This window comes from Poecilia mexicana, unplaced genomic scaffold (genome assembly GCF_051168715.1).
Source record: "Poecilia mexicana isolate PSO_F unplaced genomic scaffold, ASM5116871v1 scaffold_10, whole genome shotgun sequence".
Classification (NCBI taxonomy): Eukaryota; Metazoa; Chordata; class Actinopteri; order Cyprinodontiformes; family Poeciliidae; genus Poecilia; species Poecilia mexicana.
Genome location: NW_028263379.1, coordinates 21,048,169 through 21,072,515, shown reverse-complemented (window position 1 = coordinate 21,072,515; position 24,347 = coordinate 21,048,169). Strand labels below are relative to the sequence as shown.

The window sequence follows — 24,347 nt, the reverse complement described above, 5'->3', positions numbered from 1 at the left end:
ATTGTGGATTGAAGAAGCTAAACAGATTGCTCAAGTGCTTCTCTTTTTTTTCATCCTGAAAAATAACTCAAGTTTAATAACAAATGAGACCCATTAGTCAGAAGCAACACTCTGGAAAAGTTTTGCTCTAAACTGTTGACATCTGCATTGCAAAATAAGCTAGATTTATTGTAATTTATTAAGTATTCTTAAAGTTTATCATCTTCCATCCATACAATGTTTCAACAAATAAAAATCTTAAAAGTCCTGCATCGAGCCCCTCTTCTTTGATGCCCTTAAATAAAAACCCAGCATAATTATTTGTCTTCAGAAATCATATAATTTCAATTTAAATAATAGGTTGGAACAAGAACAGGTGATAAAGTTCTATCTTGTCATAGATTTTCAAGAGCCTGGGCTTTGACTGGGCCATCCCAGTTTAGTCCATTGTAGTTCTGGCTTCATGTTTGGAGTTGCTGTACTGCTGGGAGAACCACCTTCTCATAATCAGTTGTTTTGAATCAAAGAATTCCCACAGCATGATGCCGACATCTCCATGTTTCATGTGCGGATGGCGCTTTCATGGTGTTGGTTTTCCGACACACAAGGAATTTTGCTTTCGATAAAGTTCAGCTTTGGACTCACCTGTTGAGAATCCCTTCTTCCGTGTTTTTCTTGTCCCATGTATGACCTTCCCTTCATCGTATTTGCAGATTTTCCAGCTGATGGAAGATCACTTTTATTTACACACAAAAAGTTCACTGTTCTTGCCCAGCTCCCGTAATACTGCACCAAGAGTTTTATCATAGATCCCCGAATTAAGTCCCCGAATCGTTAAATTTAAATGTATTTGTACCCTGCAAGACTCAGCTGTCGCAGTGAATAAAAACAGAAAGAAAAAGCATTCATCCAACAACATCGCTTTACTTTTACTACACACATATACATCAGTCACAGCACAATGACACAGCTTCATCAGATGTGGACTTTCGATAAGGTGGAGTCAGCATGAAATTCACAGCTTGAGTAGATTCTAGCCATCTATGATCATAAATGTTCAGCACTTTCTTTGTTGACACATTTTATATGCGTAACTTTGTGGCTCGACGTTGACGCCGTTTGTCACTTCAGCTCTTCTGTGGAGGACGAAGGCGTGTCGGAGCCATCGGGACGCTCCTGCAAAACCAGCAGAGAATTACCGACGTATCAGAATAAATGTTAATTACCATTGCAGTGGTAATTAAGACACTGTAATGGTAGAAAAGAGCAAGTGAACAAATACCACACAGGAAAACAAAACCTACCTTCACTTTCTCCAGATCAGGCCTGCCTGGCAGTGACTTTTGTGAGGAAAATGCCTGTTAAAGAAGATAAAAAAAAAAAAAAAGTAAGATCAGCTCTAACCAGAGACCAAACCTTAACGCGTCCAGCTGCTGCTCACCTTCCTGGACTGCTGCATCTCCTCTGTGGATTTAGACCTGTTCTTCATGTGCTTCTGCGGAGAGGTAGAGGTGGGACACTATACAGAGGAAGGATCTGGTTAAGACCAGGTCTGCATAACAAAATGCTGTAAGTCTTTTTTTTTTTTCTTACATACCTCATTTGTCTTCTGCTCCATGGCTGAGTGGAGATTGTTCTTCCAGCTCAGTGCTAAAGAGTGGCCTTGTGCTTTTGAAAAGTCTTCTTGTAATGCTGAAAGAAAAAAAAACAAACATTTTTTATTTATCTATTTATTTGATTTTATTTCCTGTACTGTAAGAAGTGATTAAATGCTCAATCAAACGATCTATAAGCAAGATGCTGAGTGTGTAGTTGCAGGTTCTTGCCACTAGATGGCCTTTCTGACTCAGTTTTTCATTGCCACACTCATTTTAATCACTGAAGCATTACCAAATGAATTATTTCCGGTTTTTAATGCTCACAGTCACGATGGGAAGCGAACAGATTTTGCCTATATTCTTACTTTCACTTCATTTTTTGTAAGCAAAATTAATGCACACTTTATATTACTCATTGAAATAGGTTTTCAATTTAAAAAGACATTCTTTTATGTGTTCTGAGTGATGCTTGTAGCTTATAATATGTGAAATGTCTACAGATTTACAAACAGCAGCATTTGAAAACACAGGTATAAATTTAAAGTCTAACCCAAATGCTGCGTTTAATGTGCATGGGAATCTTCATCTTGAGAGAGCACAATCACCATCCTGATTACAGCCAATAATTAAATTCATACATTTTATATACTAATCCAGCCTTTTTTTCAGGACAATGAATTCTGCCCTGGTTTCAACATTCTGCAGAGGAACAGTAAACAACATGCAGACGCTGCAGTTCCTCTTGATGTTTCAGCAGGGAACGCCGACCTCGACGATTCAGGTCCAACTCGTTCACACGGAAACCTCACTGATGCATAAATCGTATCATTTAAACTTTCACACCCAGATGACATGATGCATCATTTCCAGGGCTCTCTACAACTACTGGACTCGAGTTAAGATGTGTAAAAGGAAAAAAAAACTAAATACATTTGTTTTGCAGGAGCAAAATCTGACACAGAAAAATCAAACATTTATTTGAAGCATCCGAGTGAAAGATATGTTAAGCAAAAACATTTTTTTTTTTTAATAAAAACTGGATGGAAGGGGAGGTTTGTGGTTGTGGAGACGATCGTCTCTTTCAACGTTTCACAAAGCTTCCTCACCACATTGAACAACTTTCCCTCCCAGCTCACTGGAAAAACTCGTCTCCAGCATGTCTGAACACTTTTTTTTTTTTTTTTTTTTTTCCCCCCCCCAAGTAATCATCAAAAGCCTCGGGGCGGTTCGCTAACTAGGACATTTCTCTGACACTTTTATTACTGCTATGGATGTTTGATCACTTTACTAAAAACCTGTTTGAGTTTAAATGTTTTCAGTGAATTGTCCAATATGCTCTTTTGTCTCTTGCTCCTCTTTCTTCGACTTTTTCAAACTATTTCATCAACATAAGAGACAAAGAACTAGACATCCAGGCCCCATATTGTTTTCTCAGCAAAGACACTGCTGCTCGTTGGTTTTGCCCAGAGGCTCAAAATGAGTTGGTTTTTCCAAAACACATGACAGAAGACAGACCAGGTGGAGCAAAACCTCCAAGTTTTTGCTTACAGGTACCAAGGTAATGGAAACATCTGACCACATTTAGTTTACTCTTTTAAAAAGTTTCAAACTGTCTTGTTCAGTAAGATTTTTTTCTAGGGAATCATATTGATTTGAATCTTTTAAGACCCATTTTTTTTATTTTTTTTTTATTGTGTGCTACGTTATCGTCTCTCTTTTTTACCGTTATGGCACTTTTGCTTTTATTTATAGCTACAGTGATTTGTGACAAATTTCTCAGTGAAAAGCATGTAATAATAAATGTGTTGCTTAACTTATTTTTGCATTCTGAAGTTGTACTCAGAACCAGTTTTCTACCCAGCAGCATGAATTGCAAACACTTGTGATTTTTTTCCCTTAGTCTGAAGATTTTCCTCTATTGCTTTTAATGATCTTTTGTTTTATGGCAGATGTGCATAAAAAAAAATCAATCTTAGTCTCATATAGGTTAAAGTTTGTATTTTTCTAAATGTTTCAGTTTGTGCCTTTACTACAGCAATTAAATATGAACTAGATTTAAAATTTTAATCGCTGTAAATTTCATTTACAGCGATTAAATTTAATTGCTGAGATTTTTTTTTTAACAAAAAAATGTTCAGGGGTTTTAACAACTGTAATAAGTTTCTGTAATAATTCACAGCTTATAACTTAATTTTAATAGATTTGTGTTATTATGGGACCAAAAAAAAAAAACACAAAAATACTTTGTTTTACTTTTAGCTAAATGGCAATCTTATTTAATACGTTCAGATAAAAAGACATCACTACTTCTATGTTTTCCTGTGAGCTCATGAACGCTAAAACTATCTGAACACTGCACCATCCCAGCTGGATTTTTGAACTGTTGAGATTAAAAGGTTTTTGAAGGGGAACATTTAAGATTCAACACACTGAACTGAAACAATCTGAGCAGCGGCTGCAGCAACTTAAAGGCAGAATACTAAGCACCGTAATTTGTTCCAAAGTTACAGAGGACAGAATATAATGAATGGATTAATCACGCATTCAACTTTCCAATTGTGTCTGTAAATGAAAGTTTACAATAATGCTCACGTTTAGTTTAATTACCTCATTAAAAACCTGAAATCATTATGCAAGACATTATGCAAATAGGGAATAGAAATTCTTGAGATGCAGATTATAATGATTTTATTTGCTTTGGAGACATTTGAAAGGAGGAAAGGTTTTCTAAAGGGGGGAGGGGGGGGGGAGAACATTCACTCATGCACACCAATGCAGCACAAACAATGAGTCCCAGAAAAGCCGAAGTCTACAGTGAATACAAAGCAACAGTCACAGCCAGAGGCACAGCTGGCGTCAGGAGCCCTGCTGCCAAGGGACTAAACACCTTGGGGTTTAGGTCACGGTGTGAGAGACGGCTTCTTTACTTCAAAAAAAACAAAACAGACCGACAGTCTCTGTTCTCTCCGTCAGTGCCCGCAAGGTCCATCTAAAACGCATGGGTGAAATGTTATTGGCAGGTCAGAGTTCACACTTGAAGATGTGGTTTATTGCAGACGTCTACAGCATCTAGATCCGTCTGACATAAGGAACCTGTCAAAGTAAAAAAAACTTCCAGTAGGTCTGTATTTCTACAGCTTTTCATTTCAACGTAGGACCAATATTAGCAGATTAAGAATAGCTTCTGAGCTCAGGTTCTCTGCAAAGCTGCTTTGGTTGGGGGAAAAAAAAAAGCTAACATTTTAGCATTCCTATAAAAGTACAAATAATGCCTTTTTCCATCAAGGTGAACTATAAAGTTTTACGAGAAATGAGCACAATTTGTGCTCGCATTTAGAGCACTTAACAGTAAATCTGTCATTTATTAGGTGCATAAAGTTTTATGGAATAGATGCAACTCTTTAAGTGAGACCTCAGAAGAACATTATCGGAATAAAAAGGGAAAGGATTTGACTAAAACCCAACCATCACCCTGCTGCTCTGTTCAGGAGCTTATAAAAAATGAATGGCGACCGATCGACAGGAGTCCCTTCACCCACTGTGACGACTGACGTCAGTGGTCACAGCCGGTTAGCATTCGATGCTGCAGGGAACTCTCCAACACAAAGGCATTATGAAGTGGAATATACACGGATTGGACCTGCCTGCCATCTAAAACATGCCAACACAAGTGACTCAGTGGAGTGCTCTGACTATTTTTTTTCCCCCCCACACAGGCTTCAGTTAGCACACCCAGGGGTAAGAAACCAGCAGCTGAGCTCTGCACACTTCCTCTAAATGTGCATTACGGGGCTTTGAAGGAGGCAGAGGAGAATAACTTCAGCCTTGATGGAAGGGCAGGCATTCAGTAAGTCCTAAGTGCCGTCTCTGGCCAGCTCACTCAGGGAGATGACCTAAATAAAAACGATTTGTTGGCTTGTTTCACTTTCCGTTTGTCTCCATAAAGAAATTATCCATTGTATATGCAAAGTAAACATACACAGAGGTTGGACTGAGGGAAGGAAAGTTCTCATTTTCAAAGAGGTACAGAAACATATTGAGAAACATGTCACTGATGAAAGCTTTTGAGCAAAGTGCAAACATTTAATAGTCGCCATTAGCTTAGGAAGGGATAAAAATTCAAGCAATGGTCTGCAAAAGTAAGTAGACATCTAATAATGTCGCATTATAGACACTTCTTACAGCTGTTATTTACATCAATAGACTTTTATGCGACAACAAAAATCAGAGCATAATTTTGAAGTGGAAATAATTACACTGTTTTTGAAGATTTGTTGTTGCAAATAGTCTAAAAACAAATTATTTCAATTAACCCCATTTATTTTGATTGCTCTAAAAAAATCCCCTTCACAAGTCATCTAATCCACCATCTCTACCACAAGTTTCATGTATCATATATTTTAAACCAACTGAATATTTAAAGTGGCAACACAAAGGCGCAAATGGGAGCAATGGTGCTTTGCAGCAACAAGGTAAGGAGTTTGAATCCCAGTCTGAGGTCTTTCTGTATGGAGTCCACTCTCCAGTCGCATCCTTTAGCTTAATTGGTGTGTGTGTGTGTGTGGGGGGGGGGGGGTGTGTGTGTGTGTGTGGAGGGATGGATGCATTTGTGTTGCTCTCGCATGTACCCTGGCTCCTGCCTGATGAAGGAGACCCTACAAGGACAAGCCAGTGCAGACAATGGCTGGATGGAATATTTACAGCTTACCCTTTGATAAAAAATGCTGTACAACTTTTACACAGAAGCTGCAGATGAACTGTGAGGATATGGAAACGCTATGGCCTCTAAGAGCCAAATATCTGAAATCAAACATCACTTTGATGTATTGCACTCTATTGTCCAAGACAAACCCAGAAAGCTTCATGCTGTCCTTGGAGCGTCTTTTCTGAGAATTAATCGGAAACCGTTTTTCTCAGTCAAGAAATGTTTCCAAAATTTGACTTCTGCTGTCAAAAGCTGAAGATGATCGTCAACGCCTCTTTATGACTGTGTCTTAATTGTTGCGACAACCTCTTTAAGTGACTGAAAAGTCGTAACCGTCTCCAGTGACTGCAGAATGAAGCTGCAAGGCTTTTCACCAACAAAACGAGAGAGACTCCTATTTTACTCTTCTCACATTGGCTATCATGATATTTTAGGACTTATTTTATAATCTTAGTTCTCACTTTTAGAGTGAATCTATAGCTAATATCTCTTGCTTTTTAGAGCTCCACACCTCCTCTCAGTCTCAGATGTTCTGGGAAGAGGATCTTAGTGGTTACACACACATATTTGGAGACAAGAGGAGATAAGTCTTGTAGAGCAGTGGCTCCAAGCTCATGGAATGAATTGCATTCATCTTTCTGCCTGTGAAGAAGCAGCTAAAGACTCATTTATCCAGACTGGCTTTTAAGCAGATTGGGGCTGTATCCTTTTTTTTCCCTGTTTTTGTATATACTGATTTACCTTTGCACCCTTCTGTTTTATTTTCCTCAGAAAATAAAACAGAAGAAGACCTTTTTCTTTTTTTAAATCGCCATTATTATTCTTTTAAGGATGCTATGCTAACTGCTATTCTATGGTGGCCTCAAAGGTTTATTTTCCACAGCTTGTGGATTACTGTTCAATCCATCATAAAATGAAAAGAGTGTGGCAAAAATGGCATCCAGGTCATTACCGTCGACCTTTACTGACAAGGCGTTCAAGGAAAGCGTTAATTAGAGAAGCAAACAGGAGCATTTCAGGGTGAGAGAATGTGTTAACAGGATATTTTGGAAAATGGCAAAACGTGCAGCCACAAAGGGAGCAGCGGACAAACAAGGCGCCCTGGTTAGGCAAGACTGAAACATTCAAAACTTTGTATTGGAAAAACTACTGCACACACAGTGAAAGATGGTGGTGGCGGCGGCGCGATGCTGTGGGGATGCTCTTGAGCAGAGATACTGTTGGTGGGGATGGAGTGGTGGAAGGGTTTAGATTGACAAAATTTGTGTTCAGAAAAAATAAATCATTTCAATCTGAGCACGAAATAGCTCTGAGAAGAATTAAAAGGTAAAACGTTTTTAAGCCGAGCCCGTATGTCCTTTTCCTCCCGCTTCAAAATTCTGCACAGGGTTGTTTCATTACATGAAATCCCAATAGTTTATGGTCTTGACAGGTAAAATTTGTAGATGTTCAGAGTGAGCATTTCTTTAGTGGCACCAAATGTTAGAAGACAGCAGTCTTTCTGGTTAAACACTTCCTCCTACCAACACCACTTCTTCAGAGACAGTTTGAGGAAGATAAAACTAAAAACAAAGTAGAAGCTTTAAGACTCTTAATAAAATACTCGTAGGATCAAATTTAAATGAAAACCTAAGCTGTTCCAGAGATATTGCCCTGTTTTTTTTTTTTAAAAAGAGTGAGGTCAGCAGGAATTAACTCCCCGGCCAAGAATTAAAATACGAAGGAAGTGGTTGAGCTTGAAATGAGTGATTAGCTTCCTGTAGTCATAAAACTCTATATTATAGCTCCTGGCGGCATGGAGTAACTTTCCCTTAAATCATTTTTCTCATGGCGCCTTTGAATAAAAGTGTCCCAACATCCAGACTTCTTCATACCCAACCAGCCAGAGTTCATTTTATTAATTAAAAATTAGCTTTAGAGGAAACTGTCAAGACAAAGAGCTCCCAACCTCAGTCTGACATCACTACCTTACAGCGCACAGAGATGATCGAGCTCCAAGGTCAGAAGGCGGCCAGTAATTCTGACAACACTGTGAGAAGACAGAAACCGATCGTAACCAGACATTTGTTTTCCCACGTTCAGGTGAGCACTCAGCACCCTGACCTCGCACCCCAACAGGATGAATTTAGTCAGTCGCCCAGCACAGCTGCTCCCTGTCCCACTAACATCTGGGCCACGTGACTTTCACCCGAGAACTGCTGAACTGCTAAAAAGAATATGAAATGATTTTAATCAGTCGGGCATCCGTCACTAAGTGCAGAACAGATTTCTCTTCATTGAAAGCCCTTCTTCATCCATCATTAATACTTTTAAGTATTAAGAGTTTCAAATTCAATCAAATAAACCAAGCGATAAACTCCATCCCAATGAAGTCGTGAACAACAGAACAACAAAAAAAAAAGAGAAATGACAAACCATGATGAGGTTCGTCAGATAGGATAAATGCATTTCATCAAGCTCAGTTATGTGCTGTGTGACAGACAGGCAAGAAGGATGAGAGATGGTAGTGACAAGGACAAACACACATACACTCTGCAAAAGCAACCTCTAGAAATCCTGTTAGAAAGTAAGAAGTAAAAACAATCATTCTGGGGGAAAACTCAAAACGCTCACCTCCTTCTCTCCCCCTTTGTCTTCTTTCCTCTCAGCAGCACAGCAGACATGCAGTGGAGTAGATGGCACTCCTCATCCCAGAGCTGTGACGGTGTGTGTGTGTGTGAGAGAGAGAGAGAGAACACCCCACTCTGCCCATTCATAGCTCCACCGACGCAGCACTCACGCACGACTAGACGTGCAAACACACAAACACGCAAACGCCAGGTGTGCCACTGTGTCTGAACACTTTGCACACTAATGTGGTGCCGTTCATTCTCTCCAGCTTAATTACGACCATAACAATTGCATGCAACGGTCTAAACAAGCATGATAGATGGGATGCATTCCAAAACCACGTGCTGCCACATACTATGAAATATATACACTGCTGACGTCATCCAGGGGGATGAGATCATCCATGAGTCATTCAGTAGGTTTTGTAACTCGCATAATGCCTGCCCATCACAGAAAAATGGCAAACCTCCATCCAGCAACAAGTCTTGGGAAATATAAAGCAGTTCATTGGCTACAAACCTCTCCAAGGGTCCAATCGTAACTCTGCAAAGATCATCATCACTGACGTTACATGAACGAGGAAGTTTTCCTTTATCAGGATAAACCAAAAAAAAAATGGATGTACAAAAAGAGTTTGCAGGTATTCACATGTATTGTTGTGAATGACTCATCCAGTCACTCCACTGAGCTCGAGTCGTCTTACAGCACACTGAATGTATAATTTAAACCAAAATCACGAACCATTTCTTTCAGGCAGAAACAGACCTCGGATTTATTGAAAAATAAAACGCCTTTCATAGCAAACAAATTAACAGAGTCGGTTAAAAGTTTTTGCTAGGTAACATAACACTGAGTCTGTCACCCTAACAACACTAATAATCCCAAAATGCAATCAGAGGTTGGCAGGGAACGAGGCATGACCAGCGCTTCACAAAGTGCCTTCACAACAAACCATGCAAAAAAAAAAACAACACAGATCACAAATAAACAAGTGCGCACACCAGAAAACACATATTTCAAGTAATAAAAGCTCATCTTCATAAAATATTTAGAAATCATAAGACACAGACATGCAAGGCACGTTTCAATGGGCTACTCAGAACAGTCCATGCTTCCTCTGCAGACATACACTCATGCTTTAGAGTCAACGTTAAAACACGACTGCAGGTTCAAAGGTGAATTAATCTGTACAGCAACATGTTTCAGGGTGCAATTTCAAGGTTAAACGTTTTATGCATGTATGGGTGCAGAATAGATTCGTAGCAAACATTCTCCAATGAAGATCTGTAGTGTTTTAAAAATTACACAAATGCTTGCCATAATGTTTTCACCCATCCATCTAGACTTGCCTTCGAAAACCCATTTGATGAAAGGCTGAGGCCAAAGAAAATACTGCTGAGTGTGAGCTTATTCGTTAAAGAAAGTGCATCTGGACCAACAACCATCTGTTTACATAAATCAGATCACATTTCTGTTAGATATTCAATTGGGTTTTAAGACTTTGTCTTTCCACACAATTCTGCATCAAACTGTTGTTTCCCTCAAGTCTTTAGATTCAGATTTAGGAGCATCAGAACTTTCCTCAGATTTATTGGCTGGAGCTGGATCTGGAACTGGAGCTGGATCTGGAGCATCCGAGTTGTCCCCTGACTCTGGTTTGGAGTCGGTAGTGGAAGAGCTGGTTGCACTGGAATCGTCTGTATTCTGTCCCTGGTCTGAAGAAAGCTGCAGGAATGAAGGGATCTCTAGCTGTTCTTTGGTCAGAAGGCCTCGCTGGTCATCTACTCTGCAGCACTGAGCTCTGGTCAGCATGTCCAGAAATCCTGAGGCAAATCAAGACAATCATGTTAATTTTGGAGGTTATTTGTCAGAATCGGTGTTGAGAAATGTGCATCAGAATCATCATTTGGCAAGATGTAAGTGATGTAAGTGGCAAAGCACTCTGCAAAAGTATTCTATTTATAGCTTAGGCGATGGACAAACAGAACATAGTTCAAGATTTTGACTTGGGGGTCAGGGGGTAAAATTAATTCAAAAATGTTTTACAAATAAAATTCCAAAGTGTGCTAAATTGTACTTGCTTTCTAAAATGGCCGCTTTAATTACAGCTGCAACAGTTTTGAGATGCAACATTACCAACTTTCATGACAAGAGATTTTTTATCTTTTGTTGCTACTCATCACCTCATCCATACAGTAAAAAACTGGTAGAAAAACCAGCAGGAATCATTGATTCCAGAAAAAAGATGGGATGTACTGCACACCACACCTTTCTTATTTCTAGTTGCACTAGATTTTGACAAAACATAATTTGCCCACATGCTCTACTTCATGTCGATCAATGTTTTTAGCTGTAATGAGAATTAAAACTTCTGTTATCCACCCTCACGGTTTCTTTTCACTGGATCTCATCTTGACCTGACTTTGATTTAATAAAGACAGTAAAAATCACTAGCATAACATGAACCTGTCTATAAATGAGCTCCAGTGATCCAGGTGTGAAATCATCTAACAGCATGTGGTGTGATACCCAGCTACACCAGACCCTGGTGATGTGCCTTACCGTCCATGTCGCGGTTCTTACTGGGTCTGTGCTGCGTCCTGACTCTGTCGGTCTGAGTCGACAATTGAGGCTCCAGGCCTCCACTCCCTGCTCCTGGCTGAGGACAAAAGCAGATCCGAGAGACATGATGCCCTTTTCACTTAAAGAAAAATTTATATCCAAGAAGAATACACGAGCATCACATTTACATCGCTCTAGGCGTAAATTAAAAAAAATAAAAACAACAAATGAACATCTGAACAAGACGTGACCGAGCTTTACAATTAAGGATGTGGTTCCAAGAAAACAGCTTTACAGTCTAGCTAAATATTATTAAAACAACAACGGCTTTGTGTCCAGTGGACAGATGGACCTGAGATCTTGTCTAGTTTTAATTAACAATGAGGAAGAAGATAAGGGATTGTTTTTTATTTATTATTTTAAAGCTCGCTGTTGGGGAACTGCTGAACAGCATTGTGGGTCCCCAAACAACAGTTTGTGTTGCTTAGAGACAGCTTGACCCATATTTACTGGGATGTTCAATAATTGTGGCGGAAACAAATAATTTGCTCCATCAATCAGCAGCCATGGTTCCTAAAACTAATCAGACCTTTCACCCACAACAAAGTAATAATCTGCAGTGGAGGACAAAAAGTGATTTAGTCTTCCAATTTACAAATGCATTAAAGCTCTGATAAAATGGTAATAATTGCATTAATGTCAGTCTCACCTGTGCATTAGGAGAAGAACTCCCTCCTCTGGAAATAATGGCCTGATCTTTACCTATTTTCAAAGAAAGATAAAAATTTGTAACACCACTTCGACGTAAAATCTCTTTGCTCTCCCTGAACGCAGGGAAAGGAGCTGAAGCACAGACCGCGGCTCTGATGTGATGTTGGAAAATGAGATGAGAAAACTGAAAATGACACGGCGTTAAACAAACCAAATTCACTGCGACACATCAAACCCATAGAAAAGAGCAGAGAAAAATCTCAGCAAGTAGTCAGCGTAAAGAGAAAGGGACATGTAGAAAGGAATTTAGAGAAACCAGGACAGTAAGTTACTCTACTATGTTCAAAGAATGAGAGGCATAAAAAAACACCAGAGAAATAAAAGAAAAATAAAGTATCACAAGTTAGAGGAAAGAGCATAACATGATGTGTGTTACCAATAGCGTATGGAGAGCAGCGTTTAATTATCACTTTGAAATAAGGTTCCTCGACTACACAGGCTTGTTTTCTTCACTGTTTTTCAGGAAGCTGAGAAGTCTACTGTTTAAATTATTGTAAACAGTCCATTTTGAAGCAAAATGATTGGATTTTCTAAAAGTAAAGCCCAGCATGTTTACCTTTTGCCTTTTCCAACCGCAGCGTCTTATTGGCTAGTTTATACACAGAGCAGTTCAGGTTCACAGGCACGTCACTTCCAACCTGAAACAGAAAAAAAGAAACGGAGCCTGTTGAACTGAGTCCGACAGTCAGTACTAGCAACCTCAACATATGCAGTGATAGTAAATTAGAATATCAATGAAAGGTGGAGTCATTGCAGTAACTCAATTCACTAAATAGAAGATAATTACATTTTGAAACCTTGACTTTTTTTTTTAGTTAGGGTGGTTAAAGATATGACTTTAATCATCCTAACTAAATGGCTGAAGATGTCACATTTAAAATCTGAATATTACACCAGACGAAAAAATAAGTAAAAATATTTGGAAACGCAGAAATACGGACTTATAAAAATGAACTACTTATAAATTAGTTACAATTCTAAATAAATAATTTATAAAATAAACAGTATAAAACATTATTATGAATTAAAACTAGAATATATTTAAAAAATATAATTTCATTCAAGACTTATTCAGTTATTCGTTTCATTTTCTTATTTACTTATTTCATAATGGTCTTTTATTTAGTGACACTTATTTTGTAAAGCTACTTCGTGTATTTCATGGACGTATTTCTTAGCTCCGTTTTTATTTCAGGCTCTTTCACATTCTTATAGTTAAATCAGAGGCCGGAGTTTGCTCAGGCTCAGGTCAGAGTGAAGCGAGTTGAGAAACGGCGAATTTGAAAAAAACATCTCAATGAAGGGACAGTCGTTACAAGAATGTCTCTTTGCATCTTATAAAAATAAAAAAAACTCTTGAGATCTGAAGTAAGAGGCATGAAATATGTTGAACTATTTGTCACCAAAAAAACTGTTTTAAAGAAATACATTATTGTAAATGTCCTTTTGACATTTAAGTTTATTATGTATACGTAAGCTTCCAACTTCAAGCTGGACAATACTGAAAGAGCAGACTAAACAAATGCATTTGACAGAGCCAGAAAAACTGTGATACTGTTTCTCAAAATTGAGATGACAATATTAATTACAATTAATCCAAATTTTCCAGGCTTTTTTCTTTGTCTTTTCATATATACAATGTTCCTACCTCTCAATAAGTTTTTGCATTTTTACCACTATTACTGCACACCCAATGTGGCCACTAAGGGCAATTTATCACATCTTCATACTTTGCAGAGCATGAAATTTTAAGTACCAAATATTGTGGTGTATTGCAAAGCACTGCTTATATTTCAATGGCAGTTATGACTCAACAAAAGTAAAACTGCAAGTTTAATTGGCATAAGTGTAAATTATGTTCTGACAACTGCAGGGGGAAGTGTGTACTGCTAATTCTAGCAGGTATCTATTCATGTTGAAGTTTTTAACACATTTAAAGATAAAAAAAAAACAAGTTAATTGAGATTGTTAAGCACAAGTAACCGCTCCTAAGTAAAAGACTGCTTTATATATATATATATATTAAGGTGTCAGACATAACCACTTACCATGGTTACCACCGTCTCTTGCGGCTTTAGATTATGTTTCTGCATCACTGAACAAAGGGCGTCCTGCAGTGTTTTACTGGACTTCGCCATGATTCCCACTGTTTTACCAGTAAAGGCATTCTCCAACCTGTGACATGATTGCATTTTCAATAATAGCCCACACAAATCCTACTGAAAACAATGCTGATAGATAAAATGAAAGTCAACACCTAATGACCTCTTCACAAGAAACGGAAATTTGACCTAATTTGGTCATGCGTTTGAAGAAATCTTAACTAGAAGGCAGATGATGTGTCCCAACATCAGGATTTCCCCCAAATATGGTGAGATGTGACATGCTGTGTGGTGGCATAGTGGGTGTGAAAGTCTGCTAATGGTGACTAAAATGGCAGACAAAAAAAAGAACAAAAAGGAAGTGACTAAGATGACTCACGCAAACGTCACCCTGAGCTCAAGAGAGACCTGTTGATCTCTCAGCACGGAGCAGTCCTGGTCCAGCGACAAGGGCTGCCAAAGAGAGAGAGAACAGCATGAGACAGGAAGAAACACCAGTGATTTTTTTTTGTCTTTTAACAACAACATTAGTTTCAACAAAAGGTTTCGGAAACGAAAGGCCGAGATGAGACAGAGGATGTTGGAACAGGAAGAGGTTAATCGTCTCACATGTTACCAAACATGGTTAAAGGCTGGCACTGCAGCTGGTATCTTTATCTGAAACAGCAAGTGCTGCAGCACACAGAGGAGAAGCTCTCACCTTGTCCTTGCCATGAAGGTAAATCATGACATCTTTTAATGGGAAGCCCCTTTTCTCACACAGGCTGGCCAGCATGTCCTTGATGGGCTGCCCATTACGTGTAGGGGCCAGGGAGGCGCTGCCGTCGGGCAGGTAGACACAGCAGTATCCCCCCTCCATCCCCAAGCGGCTCACGATGCCAGCAGCCTGATCGCGGGAGGTGGGACCCGGCCGGCCGTTCTACGCAACAGATAGGAGAGCAAAATGGGAATATTCAGACGGATTTCCCAGCTTCTGGTCTACATTTTATTATTGTGTGCGTTTAACCACTATCTTACGTAATTAATAATTTATATGATCTGCAACATTCCCAGAATGTTTGTCACAAATGTACTGACCTCCATCTGTCTGCAGAGGGAGCCAAGCTCCACACTGCTGGTTGATTTGATCGACATGTTTGACTGCTTCAGAGGACCTGAGCCTTGGCCGTTAGATGCATCTATGAGTCAAGACAAAAAGAGAAAAACTGAAAATACACAATTAAAAAAAAAGAGAAAGAAACGATTTGACATATGACCACTACTACCTCCCCAGGATCCTCTTTTCTGTCGCTGTTTCTCTGAGACACTTTTACCACTTGGTAGACTATTAGAGTCGGACTTCCTGTTCTGTTTGACAGATTTAAAGAGATAAATCAAGGATTAAAAGGAATAATGGGCTTCCATTGCCTTGTCCTTTATGCTATTCACCTTCTTGTCACTCGAGGGGCTCTTGTTGGCCATGTCGTCCCATGACCCCATGCGGACGGGCTCCGTCGAGAGCTGAGGTAGAAGTTTACCTTCTACACTTGCCAAGGTGCATCGCTGATAGAGAGGAGAGCGCACAAAGCGCCGGTAGCTGTCCATCTTCATCAATTTAAAAATCTGATGCAAGAGAAGCAGTAGAGCTGGACTCAGAGTTAAGCAATAAGTACATGTACCAGTGATTACATGGGAGCGTAAACGTTCTGCTAACCTGAGCCTGAGCTTTGCTAAACATGTCGGGAGTGGGTTGCTCCAGATCCTTCTCCTCTGTCTTGGCAGTGTCATCGATGTTCACACTGTAGGGAGCGCAGTCAGACAGGTAGGTGTCGTAGATGGAGCGAGCTGCTGCTTTCAACTAAAAAGAACAGGTATGCCACAATGAATCAATGGAGATTAGACACACATCATTTGTCACTTAATGTATTTAAGCTGTTGAATATGGAAATAAATGTTTTCTACTTTGTAAAATACAGTAGAACCAAAACATTTTCAGTGGTTTTACCTGGCAGAGAAACAGTAAAGCTTAATCAACTGCAAAGAAAATGTCATTCTCAAAGTTTTCACAAATAAAAATCTGAAAACAAGCATGACGTGCATTTGCAGAATGCTTACTTCACTTTAATATCCCAAAGGATCTTCCAGTCTAACCAGTTGCCTTCAGAAGCAATTAGTAATAAGTATACAGTGCAGCTGTACATAATGTAACCTGTGCATAAACAGAGGTGTCCTGTGACGGCCTCAGAGGCTTGTTCATGTGTTATGAATGTTAGGGCACACCCCAGTTCAGGGAGACGTTGCGGAGAAGTATTAAGAATATAAATTGCAGAAAAACTCATGATAAGGTCTGTTTGTCGTTTCTCACAAGCTCTATGTAGGACACAGTAAACATGCTGAGGAAGGTTGGATGGACAAATGAGATGAAAAGCTCAATTTTGGTCTCATCCTCTGGTCATGCCACTATGGGGATGTTTTTCTTTAACAGTGGCATAGAAACTGACAAGGGTGGATGAGGAGGTGGGCGGAGCTAAATGAAGGACTGGTGGAGGTTCAACTTCCAGCAGGACATCAACCCTTAGCATATAGCCATGTGTACACCTGTGTCTGAGTCCAGTCCTCGAGGACTACCACTTTGCAATGCATCACTTCTCCATGAATCAAATGAATGGCACACTACCAGGCCTCTATCTGACATTTGATTCAGGTGAGTTGGAGAAGAGACGCAGCTAAAAATTGCAGGATTGTAGATCTAGAGGACAGGACTTGTGCATTCCTGACCTAAATGATGTAGCAAGTTTCTAAAAAAGATGCTTACCATCCATCTTTGCTATATTTGACAAATCTTGACCATTGTTTAGACCATTGATTAGATTGCTCTCTGGATGTAAAAGGTTGATAAAGACATACTTTAGAGGCATGTAGCTGTAAGTAAAGTGAAACATGATCATGTAAAGCAGGGGTCCCCAAACGTTTTCCTGTGAGGGCCACATAATTTTTCCCTTCTCTGGTGGGGTCCGGAGTCAGTTTGTAACAGAAAAAGTGTGACGTTTGCAGGAATGCCCAAATGTAAAAATTAACTGTTTTCCAGAAAACACAATCAAATAACATTCTGTGGGTTCTTCACAGAAAAAAAATCCAGGAAATAACACTATTTATGAAATAAATACTGTATTTTCTGGACTATAAGCCGCACCCCCAAAGTTTTTTAAAAAAAAAAACAGTAAACATACACATATAAGCCGCAGATATCTCTGCCGCTCCAGGTTTTCCACAAAGATGCAGCAACAGCAGAGGGGGGCGGACACCCAAAATTTGAGTCATAACAGGTCAATTGAATATTACATTTATTATGGTTGAAAAATAAAAAGTTGCCAAGTTTAGATTTAACAGAACTGATGATGGTAGTTTCCGAACGGTAACTGTAACAGTGAAAGTGCTGATCCTTCGTGTCTGCTACTAGCATGTGCTAAATAAAACAAAAAATCTTATTTTCCCCCTCAATGCTATTTAACTGATCAACAACATTCTCAAATTTCAATTCCTTATTAAAACCTAATTCTATTTTAATGGGCGCTTTCTTCTTTTATTTCCAATTTTGACTTCCAATGATTCACTTCCTGCTAAAGAGCCCCCTGGTGGTTGAAGAAAAATCTTCATATAAACCGCACTGGACTATAAACAGCAAGGTTCAAAGCTTATGAAAAAAAGTAGTGGTTTATAGTCCGGAAAATACAGTATATGAAAAAAAAATCTAAATGTTCTCTGGTATTGTTCAGAGGGCCGGATCAAATGTGGCCGTAGTTTGGGGACCACTGATGTAAAGTATTTACTTAGGGGGACTGAAAACAACAAATACACAATTTTGGTTTTTTTGTATATATTTTTTTTAACCCAATCATTTTTTTTCCCCACAGCAGTAATTATATATTACTCGAAAACAGCCAAACCCACAAAAACTGAATAAAAATCAGATGTTTGCGATTGTCAATTGACAAGGTCAGCAAAAATGCTTAAGGGTTATAACTACTTTTGCAAGGCAGTGCAACAGCCGAAGGCCATTTCCTGTTCATTTTAAAATGAACCACCAAAACTTTAAAGGTGAAACCAGAGGCTTCTATAAATAAGCTGTGTTTTACTAAGAGACTTAAGCTTCCACAAAAGCAAAAACTTGTGATTTTACTTACCAATTCATTAAATGCATTTCTCTTTGAGTTTTTTTGTTTTTGTTTTGTTTTTTATCCGATTAATCCACCTGAACAATTCTTTTCCAACATTGAAATACTATACTTAGCATTATGTGTGTTATTTTCCAAAGCTGTCTGCTTGGCTTGTTAAAGTGAATATAAAATATACATATTAGAAAACAGAGAAGTACACACTAAAAGAAATGACTCAAATACATTCAGTGGCTAAAGAGTGGCACCATACCCGATCCAAAGATGTGGCTGGAATCTTCCTGAACTTTTCACATTCTTGCCAGAATAAAATGTTCTCTGCACTCACTTCGGACTTCAGAAAGGCCTGCAGAGAAGCGAGAAAGAAACATGAACAAACACGCCTAGCTTAGCAAGAATACCTTCAAAAAACACCAGTGAATAGCCAAAGCGTTACTATCCCAATAGTCCGTCTCACCGTAAAGTAACTGACCCCATGGGGGTCTTCCAACAGCTTCTCAAAAGAGACGGCCCAGCTCAGGACACTGTTGGCGGAGTTGACGTCCCCTCCTGGGGTCCCTGGAAGGCTGGAGCTGCTGCCTCCGCAGCCCCGCGCAGTCATGTTCAGCTCTAAAAACACAATCACACCTACTTTATGAGAGCTAAACAGAAAGCGGGAGCTTGAGACTTAATCAGATCTTTTCATGCTCAAACATGTTGAGATACGTAAAAGGATGGTCATGTGCATGCTTACCTCCATCTGACACTGCCTGACTCTGGGAACAAATAGAGAAGTAAGTCAGGAGGCGTTATAAAGCAAACAAAATGTAGGAAAGAATATTTTACTGCAAATCAATTTTGCTGATCCTTTCTTAGACTTACAATCTGTTCAAAAACAATTTCTGAAATGAGCCTTTAAAAAAATGTGGCTCCAATTAATATTATACTTATTGTCTAATCATAGGAGAAAGCTTAGACAAAAATCAACATTTCTGCAACACCTATAAAGTGCATTCAACCACATACAATAGACACATTTACAAAAGGAAATGTGAACAACAGCTGCATGTTTTTTCTGCATGTTCTGTCAGTGTAGCGCAATCAGCCAGGACAATTTTCACAGGAAGTGGTTGCAACACTGATGACAACAGCTCTCATTCAGCTTTCAGAGCACACAAAAAATTCATATCTTGCAAAAGTTCTCCCACAGTAGCTGACAGACAAGAGTTTTGTGAAACTCCAGAATGAAGAAAACAAAGATTTGGCTAAGAAATTACTTTTAAATTTTATAAAATTGTATTTCTATTTTTAAAAAATAAAAAAGATGAGGGGGATTTGTGAGAGGCATTTATGTTTTCCTGCCTGGGTTTCCTAATGTGGGGGCTCTGTTTCCTCCCACAATCTACACATGTACAGGTTGGTAAATTAAAATTACTGAGGTGTGATTGTAGCCATGTCTACTCGTCTGTACAGGATATCACTCTAACAAAATAAAAATAATTCTAAAAAAACTTCCCCACCGACTATAAAGGTTAATGTTCTAGTTTATAAATACACTGATATAATTACCATAGATTATATCTCACTCTCAGTTCCCCATCATTGTTTGCTAGTAGTCAAAGCTAAAAAGCTCAAACTGCACAATCTCAAGAAAAGATGTTCTGGTTGCATTGTTTTAACATTTGCTTTCATTTTTTATATCTTCCATTCACTTTAATTTTTAGGCTTAGATTTACACCAAGCAGCCACTTTTTAAAAACACCTCAGTAGTTACAGATTAGACCCCTTTCAGACATTTAAAAGTGCCTCAATTCTTCAAGAAAACAATTCACCACGACTCTCAGATGAGATGTCATGGTGGTGAATAGTTTTCCAATTACTCCTCTGAGAATTTGCTTAATCTTGAAATTATAGTATCATGCAAATCCTGGAGATTCCACACCAGTTTGAGATAATTTTTGTGTCATTTTGCATTTCATTTTAAGATACGTACACTGTGGTAATGAAGGGATGTAGCTCCCCAGCAGCATGATGCTAATGCTGTGGTATTAGCATCAGTGACATTCGTCCCAAAACATTCAAAACTCTGACCCCATCATCTGAATGTTTCAGCTAAAACAGAGCCTTGCTGAATGTTTTTCAATATACTATTCTTTAGTTTTGATGAGCTTGTGTATGTTGCAGCCTGAGTTATCCGTCCTTAGCTCCCAGGAGTGTCTGCTACTGTACACCATCTGTTCCAAGGTTTGATGTGTTGTATGTTCAGAGCTGGTATTCAATACACTTTGGTTGTAACGAATGGTTATGTGAGCTACAACTCCCAATATCCTTCTCATCCAAAAAATAATTACCATTCAGTAGACATTTTCTCCTTTTTCTGACCAGTCTGTGTGTGAAAAATCCCCATAGATGAGCAGTTTATAAAATTCTAGAAATTCATTGTCACCTAAATCCATCCATTAACCAACAGGCTCATCCTTGCGGGATCACGAGACATGCTGGTCCCCATCTCCAGCAGCCCACAGGCGAGAAGCGAGGCACACCATAGACAGGTCGCCAGTCCATTGAAGGGCAACACAGAGTCAAGCAACCATGCACACACACATTCACGGCTACGGAGAATTCAGAGAGACCACAGTCATGCTTTTGGACTGTGGGAGCAAGCCGGAGTACCTGGAGAGATGCAGAAAGACCCCAGGGTGGGACTCGAACGTAGGGCCGTCTTGCTGCAACACAACAATGCTACCAACTGTGCCACTGTGAGCCTAAATCCCTTGCTCTGAATTTCATTAAATCACCATGTTTGGTTGATTAAATGCACCGAGTTGTTGCCATGTGATTAGCCAATTCACCATTTGTGTTGAGCAACTGAACTGTTGTAAATGTTTCACTTCACAGTGGTCACATAAAATGACCACTGCGAATTTTTTTCCTTAAAAAGACAATTTTAACCATTAATGTAACTGTGGTTTAGCATCCTTAGTTCATGATGAATGAAGCTGGCTGAACACGGTTGTGTTTAATTTGAATAATTATCAATCATGATTCTAATAGTAAAAGATTAAGCTAGGTGTGGGAGGAATTCCTTAAATTACAGCATTGTGCATTTTGTATCTTCAGTTGTTTATTTCAATAAAACAAAAAGCAGCTTCTTATATTAGTCTAAATTAAGTCTCTTGTCAATAAATAAAAGGCTACAAAAAAGCAGAAGGGTTGAAACCAGTTTCAATCCAATGGATTTAACAGGACATATTGCATGTAAGATGTGATCTAAATCACTTTTTGTGTCAGATCAAACTACCAATAGAACTAATCACAATGTGTCTGAGCTATTCAATTGCTTCTAAGAGCATTTTTCAACAGTAACGTGCTGACTTTTGCTGCAACCTCACTCCTCGTTGACTTCCCCATTAAAATTTTTGTCCTTTTTTTGTCTGTCTGATCTGAAAAGCCACCAGTCGGCTTTTTGGCAGAAGGAAGTCAAGAATAAAAGTCAAACAAACGTCAATAAATTAAATCAAATAAAGTGACATTATCTGGTTTGCACACATTGTGTTTTCTGAACTTAAGCAGAAACAGGAATGCAAACATAGAAGGGAGTTGCCAAATTAGAAATAGAAATTCTTACATTTAATGCAAAGCGGTAATTTGTGATAAACATTCAAGACATTCGAGGGCATCTACAAAAAGACACTTATTCAAGAGCTGAGCCATTTCAGGAAATGGAGAGTGAATTCAAGCCAACTCAGCCTACACAGGACAGATTGGACCACATGCATGACTCGCTTTATGCTTCTGGCTCACAAAGACCGGCCTGTCTTCAGCGGCGACCAACTGTAGCCACACAGCCTTATTGGCACTGGCTTTGCATGGAAGGGAAGTCAGGCAACACAAGCCAACATGGGACAACTGTTCATCAACCCGCTAAATGTCGACTGACACTGGTATCAGGAAGTATTAAAATGAAGGTTAGCACTTAAAACGATGAAACCTACAGATTAATGGGTGCAAAGCGCAAAAAAATCCACGACACAGATAAAATCCACAGAAACCTGTTTAAACCTAAAAACAGTGGTACACGCTTACCATGTGGGCAAGAGGAATCCCTAAAGAATTGCAGTTCTTCGCCATTATGGCCTGGATAACTGATTAAAAAACACCAAAAACCTCTGTCCTCTCCGTCAAAGGGATACAGCGAAGTGCTCCACCCAAACTTGATGAGTCCTCTTCATAACAAACACTCAGACATCACTTGGGTCTTCCTGTCACTTCCTGCCTTGAAGGGAAGTCTCGCCATAGCAACAAGCCACAGAAGAGGAAGTATGGTTACTATGATCAAACTGTTCTCAACCTACATCTTGAGAAACTCTGTGATGTGGGCTCATAAGCAGACTCACTATGCTTTTAATGCAGCTCAGCTGCTGTGCACTTGGAGATGCATGCAGTCGAGTTTTAGTTTTGACGTATGTCACAGTTTCCCACAAGGCTGTTGTGTGTTTTTGCGAAATATGTCACTTCAAAAAGTCTGCATACAATGTAAATGCAAACAAATGCATACAAGCAAACGATCCCAGTTAAAATAAAATAAAAATATGTAGTTTATATTATCCAGGTATATTTTTATCTAAATATCAAATTCGTTTTAGATTAATAAAACCAAGACATTTTTTATGACAAGCTTCACAAATAAGCGGTCAAATTTCACCTGCTTTCTGGGTTCTTTTAATAAAGCTAAGCTCATGTAAGAAAAGTTAATGAGTACAAATAAAGATGAGGCAAATTAATCACAACATATAGGGGCACCTGTAATTAACTCACCTTTCTCCCCTCTCTGTTGCAACGGGATAAGATGTGCAATTTCTTGTGTTGCTTCAGAGAAACGTTTTTTGCCAGGCGGGAAAACTTGTGAAAAAATCCACTGAGAGCCACCATTTTTGGAGAGAGGAAGAGGAAAATGTTTAACGAAACCACAAAGATGACAACATCCAGCACCTCCTCGGGACAACACCTATTCTCAAGTGCGCAACAAAACTACGCAGGTGTCACTGGCTAGTATTAATTAATGGCGGACAATTTAGTCTCGCACTCAGAGAACAGTTTATTTATTTTTCTTTCCACAACATTGGAGTCGATGCTGTAAATATGTGGCACCAGGAGATAAACTTATTTTCAATTATGCTTATTATTTCAGAAATATCTGTTCTTAAAACTGAAACCTGGAAAAGGAATACCTGCACACAATGAGCTGCGATCCAGTTACCCCGAGAGTCAGAACTCGGAGTTGGGTTTAGCGTCACACCAGACATAACAGCGTAACGGAGATAGAAAAGTACGTATTTCAACATGGCGACGCTCGTAGATGTGGCAGTATCTTTGGAATATCATGGAAACATAGTTTTGAGATTTAATTTCCATAAACAAACACCACTTTTAACTTATTCTGTTTAGACTTGTGGGTGGTGCGAGTAACTTTGATTTTAGATAAACTCTTACATGTGTGTCTTGTAAAATAAATACATTTGCCCCACAGGTTTTTTAATTTTGATATGAGGAGCGGCCATGTTGAAATGCAAAGTCGGTCTTGCAAGCTGTAACTGGGATTAGTCCAGTGGTTCCCAAACTTTTCTTCTGCGCCCCCCCAGTGGTTTCCAAACATTTTCTGCGCCCCCCTATGGATTACAAATGGCTGTCTGGTTGAAAGACGCGTGTCGGGGGGAGAATCGACTTTTTGGGGCAAAATGAATGTAAGTAGCTGAAAATAGACACCAACATCGGTAGCCTACAAGGTACTTGTTAAGCTTAAGGTTCTGTATTGATATTAGCTAGTCATCTTTTAGCTAACATTACCTGCATCCAACAGCTTTACTCAACTCAGTCGGTTAGTTTG

The 24,347-nt window shown here is 39.1% G+C and overlaps 1 protein-coding gene across 1 annotated transcript; it reads right to left on the bottom strand.

Annotated features, from left to right (window-relative positions):
* Window positions 1–883: 883 nt before the first annotated feature.
* On the bottom strand, window positions 884–22,702 carry rgs14b (regulator of G protein signaling 14b). Its single transcript, XM_014969794.2, has 19 exons — window positions 22,547–22,702; window positions 19,215–19,236; window positions 18,939–19,090; window positions 18,735–18,827; window positions 16,021–16,164; window positions 15,756–15,929; window positions 15,593–15,674; window positions 15,405–15,505; window positions 15,028–15,246; window positions 14,707–14,780; window positions 14,274–14,400; window positions 12,782–12,863; window positions 12,164–12,216; window positions 11,455–11,551; window positions 8,896–10,715; window positions 1,577–1,671; window positions 1,421–1,498; window positions 1,284–1,337; window positions 884–1,155 (listed from the first exon to the last, which is right to left on the bottom strand). Exons 1-15 carry the CDS (start codon window positions 22,589–22,591, stop codon window positions 10,417–10,419), a joined length of 1,764 nt encoding a protein of 587 aa, XP_014825280.2. The 5' UTR covers window positions 22,592–22,702; the 3' UTR covers window positions 884–1,155; window positions 1,284–1,337; window positions 1,421–1,498; window positions 1,577–1,671; window positions 8,896–10,416.
* Window positions 22,703–24,347: the final 1,645 nt, after the last annotated feature.